General features: G+C 36.0%; 2 protein-coding genes across 2 annotated transcripts; one reads left to right on the forward strand and one right to left on the reverse strand.

Moving 5' to 3' along the window:
* Positions 1-63: 63 nt before the first annotated feature.
* LOC136282294 (cytochrome c oxidase assembly factor 4 homolog, mitochondrial-like) lies at positions 64-1,767 on the reverse strand. Its single transcript, XM_066169746.1, is given in 3 exon segments — positions 64-561; positions 1,601-1,633; positions 1,636-1,767. Coding segments are annotated over 3 exon segments (264 nt in total). The 3' UTR covers positions 64-462.
* Positions 1,768-1,855: 88 nt separating this feature from the next.
* Positions 1,856-8,816, forward strand: LOC136282357 (abscission/NoCut checkpoint regulator-like). Its single transcript, XM_066169891.1, has 10 exons — positions 1,856-1,917; positions 2,270-2,400; positions 3,436-3,517; positions 3,860-3,954; positions 4,303-4,468; positions 5,466-5,545; positions 6,313-6,361; positions 6,767-6,822; positions 7,312-7,475; positions 8,132-8,816. Exons 2-10 carry the CDS (start codon positions 2,380-2,382, stop codon positions 8,262-8,264), a joined length of 846 nt encoding a protein of 281 aa, XP_066025988.1. The 5' UTR covers positions 1,856-1,917; positions 2,270-2,379; the 3' UTR covers positions 8,265-8,816.
* Positions 8,817-10,000: the final 1,184 nt, after the last annotated feature.

A 10,000-nucleotide genomic window follows, 5' to 3' on the forward strand; every position in this document is an offset into this window, starting at 1 on the left:
TTTAAGATGGCTTGAGGCCTACCACCAAAGAAGAGTCATCTCATAAACACATAGAAACAGGTATATCCTCCAAGAAATTTTAATTTCTGTGATACATCTGTCAACTCTTCTTAAACAGGACAGCAAGTCTGCCCATGAAAAGAAAAAACCAAGAGATGGCTGACCTGTTGTCAATATTTTGAAGGAAAATCGCATAATTTACCATACAATTATCTACTTTCATACTTGAACCATACAATTGCATAATTCATAAAGAATTGCTATCTATGGTAGTTTTACTGTGTAAGCAAGAAAGCATTTTTTTTTTTTAACAAATGGCAAGTGTTCCCATGAATTCTAGGGCTCTCCTCTTGGCTGAGACATTTTCACAAGTTCTTCATCAATGTAATCTCTTAAGAGTCTGAGTCATTGCTTAGAGGTCTTTATGATCTGGATCTGTTATCAGCTCATACCCTTCACCAACTAAGGCTTTTTCTGTTTGTTCTGCTTATCAATGCATGCCTTGAAAGCTTTTACATGGTCTTGGCACTTTCTCCAGTCTTTATATTCATCCATACAATCCTTGAACAGATAACATAATGCAGACAAAAAACTTAATATGTCTCTCTGGTTCTGGCTGACCCAGGGCTCTAAGCAAAGCACTTTTTTAAGTTACCATCCAGCAACTCAGATCATAAACCCTTAACTGAAATCATTGGCATGTAGAAGATCGTTAGTAAACATACAGTTTTTTCTAAGATAACACAAGTAAGCTAATTTAGATGTGGAACCTGTATTAGGTGGTCACCCTGTATTAAGCATTAAGTTGTCAAAGTCCCAGATTTCCTTCCCCTTAACACTATAACTCCCAGAGGTGATTGACATGTGGCTTCTCCCTTAAAATATCCATAAATAATCCAGCAAACATGTAATGAGAATAATCAAACTTATCAGGTTTAAGCTATTACCTCAATCTAACACAGAATTCTCATGACTAATTTACAAGGAAACATGTAGAAGTTAGAGGGGAGAATTAACTATTAGATCTTGGGAGTTAAAGGGTTAATCACTGTAATTTTCATCTCTATTAAGCAGTCACCTCTATCAAATGGTCATGGTCACCTTTTACTATATTTCCCAAGAATCCCAACAACCTGTTTGTATTGTCTTCCACCAGGATTGGATTTTCACTTAAAGTAAAACCACTCAAATAAAATTTTAAAAATCTGTCAAGTAACTTTTCAATCTCTTTTTCTCTCCCGAAATCAATGTAAGTTGTATTTTTGAGCAAGTTTTTTGTGCCTCGAGTGATCAATTACGGCATAAGATGGATCGTTTCATTGTTTTTTAAAATACACTTTTTCTGTGGAATTTATATTTAGCGGTTAACCTGCATTAGGCGATTGATTGACTGCCTTTCGGTCAGTGGAAAAATCACCAGGGTCCCCCGCCCCACCAAAAATCATGCTTCTCCGCCCCCCATTTTCGATCGACCACAAAAACTAATTTCCTGGTGAAGTCAAATTTATAGATTTACCACGGTGTACACGATGCAAAATCTGCGAATTGTTTCGTCGCAGATTGCAGGTTCTTTCACTTCGAATGAACATTATTTACCCACCATCAGAGCATAGTGAAGGTCCGAACATCCTGAGTTTTTTTAATCCTAGTATCAAAGGGATCTTCCCCTTCTTCTTCACCTTCTCCTACTTCCACATTTCCCTTCTCGGGATCTTGTTTTCCTTGTTTTCCATGACCATGGGACGAACTTCCGCCATGATGTGACATGACTAGCTACAGAGACATTCCGTGGATAAAACATGAATCATAATTCTGACATAACCGCTGCTAAGGCAGGCTCACAACAAGATAAAAACAAACATAGCGGGTTTACAATGTTTTGGTTGTGGACAAGGATTTGGCTTCTTCAGACGAGAGGTTAGTTTCAAATTTTTCCTTTTGAATGAAAATTCTTTGGCGCTTTATTTTTCACGATATATTCTGTGAGTTTTTGTATGAACGGTGGCCTGTGTCTGGCTTACTAAAACTGAATTTCTTTGTGAGCTCTCTTCTCAAAAGTACTAGTGACACGACGAAAAGTTTACGTTTGCTGTACAGTTTTGTAACTTACTGTTACATAAGATCCAACTTTATTGTGCACTGTGTCAAGATTCATGCATTCTTGTCCCAAATTAGGCTTCCCACTTTTGTGGATAATTTGATCGATATCAAGATATTTGTTGCAAAGCGCGCTAAATTGTCTCTATTTTTTTATCATTACTGTCTGTAGTAACCTCAGCATGGATGTAAGAAATGTGGACGACGTTTTTGCTCTGGATGCATTTCTCAATCAATTATTCTACCACAACATGGATCAAAGAAAATGAAAGTCTGTGATCAATGCTACAGGAATTTGACGAGGTTAGTTGACTGCAACTAAATCCACAAAAATGTTGTGTTTCTGCAGTCATATCTGGCAGTTTAGATATATATCGTCACAAGCTGAGAGTTTCGATTTTTTACCTTGTACCAAAACTCAAGTGAACTGGTTCTGAGTCCATATGATTTCAGTATACTCTAAGAAAGTGGGCAGTCATACATTAATTAAGTTAATTGCCATGTCTTGAATAATAGTCTGGGAGCAAATGTGGTCCCGTGTGAAGTTCGTGCTGAAAGCAAGCACCTAGTGTAAAAGTGTTCATTAGGACCTACTTAACATGAAAAGTTTTGGTGCCAGCTTTGCAACTTGCTCAGATGGCTTTTAAGGGGGGTTAAATTCTGACCCATGAAATCCAGCCTGGAAATGAGGCTAAAACACATAATTCCTCATAACTTTGTTAATAACAGACGAAAATACACCAAACTTGCTCACATGATTGGACATGATCCTCCCTGTTGATTTATGCTAATTTTATGACATTTGCTCTCAGACTATAAGGGTTGTTTCCTTCAATTACCTGTACTACTAGACACTTTTTTTGGAAAATTTACTACCTCCCCTGCCCCAGCCAATGTTGGTCTGCAAGATGGTATGGATATTTGGTAATTAACAACATTGGGAGAGGGAAGAAGGCAAAAAACACCAAAGACATTGTTCTGGAGAAGTGTCCCAACTAATTATGACTGGGAGTGTACACTTTAGTTCATGTTCATTAAAAATAATCTTAAGCTCATGCTTAAGAGAAAGGTTTTTGAATGGATTTTTCCTTTTTTCTGTTACAGAGACTCACAAAAACAAACTTAAACCAGAGATAGAAGTGACTTAAATGACCTAAACAAAAACACTGCTTTACACAGACCTGTTTTAAGCACTTGTGTGGTAAATAACAGTCTACTCTCATTATCAGTTTGGTCCTTTTGATACTAGTTATTTTTAAGAAATGGTGCAATTTTTGGAAGATGGTAATATAAAAACAATGAAATCAAACTAATTACAGTTTTCTGATTAATTTTCAGAAAGGTGATCCACAAGATCCTGATGAAGCAATTCGTCAGAGGCTGGCAGAGCTTAGGGCAAATGATTCCTGCAAAGATAAAGGTGATGTAGTATGCAATATTATTATTATGCTGGGTAATTCTGAGATAACTCTGAGTGTTCTGATTGGTTCTTACCTGGTCTGTATTTTGCTTCATGACAACTTTACAAAAGCTGGCAAAATTCAAACTAGAACCAGTTTGGTCCAAGTGCCAGGTAATAAAATAGTTACCTGTACTAACCTCTCTTGCTCAAGCTACTGGGGACATTCCTCCTTGTTTGTTTTTGTACTGACCTTTGACAAATATTTGCTAGTACCACCCTGACACTCGGCTAGTGATAAGCTATCATTTTATTGCTTTGGGTTCACTATTGATCCTGAACTGTTCTTAATTCTGTTCCCAGATGATTCTTCAATATCACAAATAACAGATCAACAACTAGGAGAAAGGTTTGAGAACCTCACAGGAAGAAAGGCAACTTCAATGCAGAACTCAAATGTAAATAACATTTGGACAAAATGTCAATGTTATCACTCCTGTGGAAAAAAATATTAGTTTTGGAGATTACAACAGTGGATATGAGAGCTACAAAATCTTCATCAGCCACTTGGTTTAAGATGTAAAGCAGGTGGTTGCTATAGAAACCATTACTTTTCCTCTCTGCCCTTTGGGGCAATTTTAGATTCCAAAGAGTTTGTGTCTGCTGTAAGGAGAAATGAGATGAAGCAGATGATGGTCACTCTTAGAGTTAAATTAGTTACATTTAACTCATTATTTTATCTCTTTTCAGCCATAGTTGAGTTTTTTCTTAAGTAACATTCATATAAATACTTCCTTGTTCAACAGATGAATACCCTTCAGCCAAAGAAATCTGAAGTAGAAGAGGTGAGTGATTTGATGAAACAGATGTTGGAAGAAAACAAACTTGCCGAGGAGGATCCAACAGCCAAAAGTAGCATCACTGATAAGGAAATTGAAGAGAGACTTGCTAAGCTGAAAGGCATTGATCCAAGTGAGTGTGCTGTTAGTCAGCTTGTGTATAATTTTTAAAATGAAAGGATAACAGTACTATAGAATGAGGGTCCAAAATTGTAACCAGCCAGTATTACCAGCAGCTAGTCACCAATGCAACCAGAAATTGAGTGTTGGCAAGCACCATTTTAGTGCTTGTGGTCAGCAAAGAAAAAGCCTAAAAAATTTGTGTTTAATCTTTTGTAGAAACTTTAATCTCACTTCAGCTCACAACTGCTGACCAGTGTCTGATATCAAATGAAAAAACTTGATCCAGTCCTAAAACCTCTAATTTTTAGAGGGAAGGACAGTGAAGGGGATTTTCTGTCAGAGTTCTCTGGGATGTCTTGTAAAATTTTCAGTGTCTGGGAATCTCCAGGCCCCCTCAGATATGGTTGAGACCTCTACAAGAAATCTGACTTCTTTGATTTTAAAATGCTGGGCAGTATCTCCTTGCAAACAATATTTTGCAATTCAGTGAATAAATAGGGAATTTCTTTACAATATTAACTCTGTATTGTGCAATTAATTACTATGTATATCATGGATCTCACTTAACCCTCTAACTCCCAAGACCTCTTTGCTAATTCTCCTTACTGTCTGCCAGAAAGTCTTATGATTTTACGTATTGTCTGGGGAACTTGGTATGGGATCAGCTTATATTCCCCTAGTTGATATTTTTCTTTATTCCCATTTCTTTTGTGCTTGATAATGTATTAAATATTGTAGGGAGGAACACTATCTTGGTCTCTTATGGGTGTTAAAGGGTGAAGTGATATCACAAAAGATTTTTTAAAAGTGATACATGTACATGGCTCCCATATTACTGGGTAGAACTTTTTTAAAATCTCATTAATGATCGTCACTGACATCTCCAATTAAACTCCAGTTTAACCCAATAAAAAGTACTAGTAATTGATCAGAATTATTTGTAGTAAGTAACCTGGTACGTAAAAAATGGAGATTACTATTTAAAATGATTATTTTTTACTTACCAGGTCTGACAAATCAACCTAAGTCAAACACATCTGATAGTGATGAGGATGATGAAACAGCAAGTCAACATTACCTGAAACAGGTTGGTTTTTTATATATTTTTTTTATGGATGTGTGAAAGTTTGGTTGAAAAAACTAAAAAGTCTGTAGAACACAAAAGAATGAGAAGTTTTTATTCTGCACAGTAGTTGGTTACTTTTGGGATCTTTTTACTATAATTTAAATTAAGTGCCAGATTGACTGGAGCATTTTCACGGAAGGCAAGTGGGCAGAATATACTGTGGTCCACCTTCCTAGATACAATTTAATTAGTCAGCTGTGGTTTCTATGTTATGGTTAAGACATTAACTCTCACATTGTCTCTCTTCACTGTTGAGAAATAATGGCTACCAACAAACTATTTTAGGAAAACTTGACATAATACTGAAAAGCTATCTGTACAGGGTTCACACAGATCTTGGAAAACCTGGAAAGTCCTGGAAAAAGACTCCAGGTCCTGGAAAGTAGTGGAAATTTGCTCAACTAACCGGCAATAAAGTTTTCCAAATCGAGGTTATAAAAAATGTACGTAGACCATAAGGAGAATTGATTTTGAAATCTTGAGTTTAATGTGAAATTTGGTGCCCTGGAAAAATAAATCTAAGTCCTGGAAAAGTTCTTGAAATTTGATACTGAAAAAGGGTGCAAACCCTGTCTGTGGTGGAGTTGCATCAGTTAAAACAAGATCATTTTTATCATCTCATCTTCCTGCCATACTCTAAACATAAGAGGAGAACAAAAGAAAAAAATATATAGCAAAAGTACTTTTGGATATTTTGAAAGATGAGGAATGTTTTGATGTATTGACAGATACTTGGTGAAGTAGCTTTGGATTTAAATATGGAAAACATTGACTGTGGTAAGTGTTTCAAATACACTGCTGACACTAAAGAACTCATTTTCATTTCTGAACAAGTAAATTCTGTGCATTCCTTTACTGCAGATTGTAAACTCTTGCCCATCACCCCCACCCCCACCCCCACCCCCCTTTTACATTTCAAAATGTTCCATGACCTCTGTATGCAGAAAGCCTTGTGCAATAAAAGTGTTAAAGGTAACAGTATCCATGGCCACCCCTAACACTAGGCCCAGTGCTTATTCAGTTTTTCAGCACACAACTATCTACACTTTTCCTGTTGAGAGCTTGTAAACATTTGCCTTCTCTGTAGCAGTGAAACAAACGAGAGTAAAGATGTGATACAATGTTAGGCAATTTCCATAAAACTCTTCCTAGTATTGACAACCAAATTTGGTTGCAAATTAGGAGATACCTCTGCCAGCAAATCTAGCAAATCCAGAAAAAAGACAGGACAATCAAAGGTAATCTGTCAGTTTTCTTTTTCATTCACAGCCCTTTGATTGTTGTTTTGTTTTTGTTTACTGACAATTATAAAATAAAAAATTTTCAATGAAATAGATATGCTACTGGTTAGCTTTGCTAAAACAGGACTTTGAGCAGTTGTTTTGTTACGAATTTTTATCCTGACTTTCCCAGTAACATTCCACTAACAAGGATGGATGTGGAAATGGCAACAAACAATAGTCATCTAACAAAAGTCATCACATATAGTTCTTAGTGACTTCCTTTTGGTGTTTTGTCACCTTTTTGCAAGCTAGTTTTGGTAGAATTTCATTTTGTTTAGGATCTTATCTTGCCAGACCACAGACACTACATATAGTCTGTCAACAATGCCTATTAGCATTTTCAACCAGTGTTTTGAAGCAAACCATGATGATGGTGAGTAGCCATTTTTTCTGACCATTTTTATTGAAAATTAATACATTTTGTTTTGTCTCACATCTTGCCAGACCAAAGATATGGATTTCTCAGCTATGCCCAGCAGCATTTTTAGCCATGATTATGAAGCAAACAGTGATGATGAGGAGTTGCCTTGGTGTTGTATCTGCAATGGGAATGCTGTTTTAAGATGTCATGGTTGTGATTATGACTTATGTTGTCGGAGATGCTATAGGTAACCTTGTGTACATGTTAATTTATTATCCTTTAAGGCTTGCCTCAAAGCAAAAATGTAATGCCTTTTGTACCAGCTACAAAGAAGCATACATGTATGTATGACAATTTCTGAATTCATTTTTTGTGGGTTTTACATTCAACTGTGAAATGTTTCTTTTAATTAACATGATAGAAAAATACAACCAATCAAGATGGAACAGATATTTAAAGAGACAATTAAAACAGATTACAAATGATGCACTCTAGAAATCAAGGTTAAGTTTTTAAAGATCCACAAACTACTACGATACACTTCCATCAAATTCCTGTTGGTAAATTTGATTGAAAAATTGCATGATTCAACTTTAACCCTGTCAATCCCAAGGCCTTATTTAACCCTTTAACCCCTAAGAGGGACTAGCATCTAATTTCTCCTTACAATATCACCACTGAGTCACACATTAATGTCATGAGAATAAAGGAAATGATCACCAACTATTGAAACTCTTGATTGTTAGAAAAATTCTCCTTGTCAGCACCTTAGTAAATGTACAGAGAACAGTATGAAGAATATGAAAACTGATGTTAAAGTGTAAAGGGTTAATAATTCTCCTCACTGTCTGTCATGTCATTATGTTAGTTTGGAGAATTTTACTTGTCATGTTTTCCCAACAGGGAGGGCACAGTCAAGAAGATTATGAAGACCATGATATCTTGGAATACAAGCCTCAAGGAAAGAAAAGATGATTTGGAGAGTGTTCCATCCTGGTGTTGTAGACTAAAAATTTATTTCACACATAAAATTTAAAGAAAGGTCAGCTAAAGGAAAAAATTGTGAAGACATGTGCCACATGGAGTACAAACAATCATGAGGGGTGTTTTCTTTTTTGAGGCTCCACTCAACTCAGAACTCATTGTGGATGTGATTTTAATGTTGAAGAACAAACTCCGCTGTGAAGTATTTCATTAGAATGAGGCTGGTAAAGGGTTTATATGTGACATGTTAATAAGGCCAAAATTAGTATGTCACATGAATTTTACATAGAGGCAAGTGTAATTTGTGAATTTGAGTACCAACATAGGAATGATTTGTCTCTTGAATTATACATGACCTACTAATTTTTGACTTTCTTTATAAGTAAACCTCAAAATTTCCTGAAACCTTGCACACAAAGAGAGGTTTGAAGTCTTTTTCTTTATGTCCAAGTCATGTCAAAGGTGTTAAATTATATGGGACTCATAAATAATATTTTTCTGGAATTTATGTACAAAACAGCATCAGAACCCAAACCACCCCCCTCCCCTCCCCTTCCTCTTCCCCCTTTGCTACCCACTGCAGGGTTTCAATAACTCTTCTTCAAAGTGGCTGCTATTGATAGGATGTGCAGCCCTGTCTGGCTTCCTACCATAAGAATATTGCCCAGTCACAGATTGGGCACTACCTTACCTACTTTTGCTTCCCTGTTAATCTCTAACATCTAGGGAAAATTTGTTTCATCTTTTAAGAAAACAATTGTATGAAATTCAACAAAATTTAACCAATAAAAAAAAGAAAAATCCATGTCAGTAATTGAGAAAAACCTAAAAGAGCCACAGGTTGTTCAACAATGATTATATCAACCAAAGGTCAGTGTGCATTTTTATTAAGCTCTCATGGATTGCAAACACTTTTACTTTCCTTGTTTTACCTTTCTACTCCTTTTTTCTTCAGCCTAGCTTTACACCTCAAAATATCAGTCTTTACTCTGATAAGTGCTTCCAAGCAAAAGAAATTCATGGTCACCTTTCAATCCTAGATGAACACTAATCACCTTTTAAACAACCAGTCCCTAAAGACAGCATTGAGTAAGGACTATTCAAGACTCCTTTGGAAATCTTCAGTAATCTTTGGTATTGATACCCAGTAACTCCACACATATCATATATTAGCATGAATGTATTACATCATTTACTGAAGTACCTTTCAATTAAGAGTTGTAAACCAAATCCAAATGAATCACAACAGACAATCAGATGAAAGGAAAATATCACTAGGAGCCAAACAAAAATAATGAAGAAATGTAAAATGGTTTCCGTGTTTACATAGCCTGATGTAAACATGCGGGAGGTTGGGAGACACGAGATAAGCGTAGGAAACCACGACGCGAAGCGGAGTGGTTTCCAGCTTATTGAGTGTTCTCCCAACCTCCCAAGTGTTTACATCAGGCTATGTAAACATGGAAACCATTTTCTTTTATAAAATAGCTAATGAAAGAGGAACGAAAACCATGTTTACATACGCTCATGTAAAATGGTTTTATGGCCAATCAGAGCGTGCGTACTATTTGAATTATTTTATAATAATAAATTAAAAATAATCCTGTTCTTAGTGGTTGAAGCATGGAAAGAGCAAGTAAAAAAGTCACAAGTGTCTTGGGCTTTTTAAATCTGATTGGTTGAGAAAGTGGTGTAAGTTTTCTTTAATTTATAGCCATAGCAGAGTAAAGCAAAACCAAAGCAATTGGGAATTACTTTGACACTCAATTGTTCTCAAGTAAACAAACA

Source organism: Pocillopora verrucosa, chromosome 7 (genome assembly GCF_036669915.1).
Source record: "Pocillopora verrucosa isolate sample1 chromosome 7, ASM3666991v2, whole genome shotgun sequence".
In the NCBI taxonomy this organism is placed as follows: Eukaryota; Metazoa; Cnidaria; class Anthozoa; order Scleractinia; family Pocilloporidae; genus Pocillopora; species Pocillopora verrucosa.

Bases quoted from the DNA above. Each gene is read 5' to 3' on its own strand.
- LOC136282357 (XM_066169891.1), top strand. From the start codon at position 2,380: ATGCTACAGGAATTTGACGAG. The intron at 2,401-3,435 runs GTTAGTTGACTG...ATTAATTTTCAG, and splicing joins TGCTACAGGAATTTGACGAG to AAAGGTGATCCACAAGATCC. The intron at 3,955-4,302 runs GTAAATAACATT...CTTGTTCAACAG, and splicing joins CTTCAATGCAGAACTCAAAT to ATGAATACCCTTCAGCCAAA.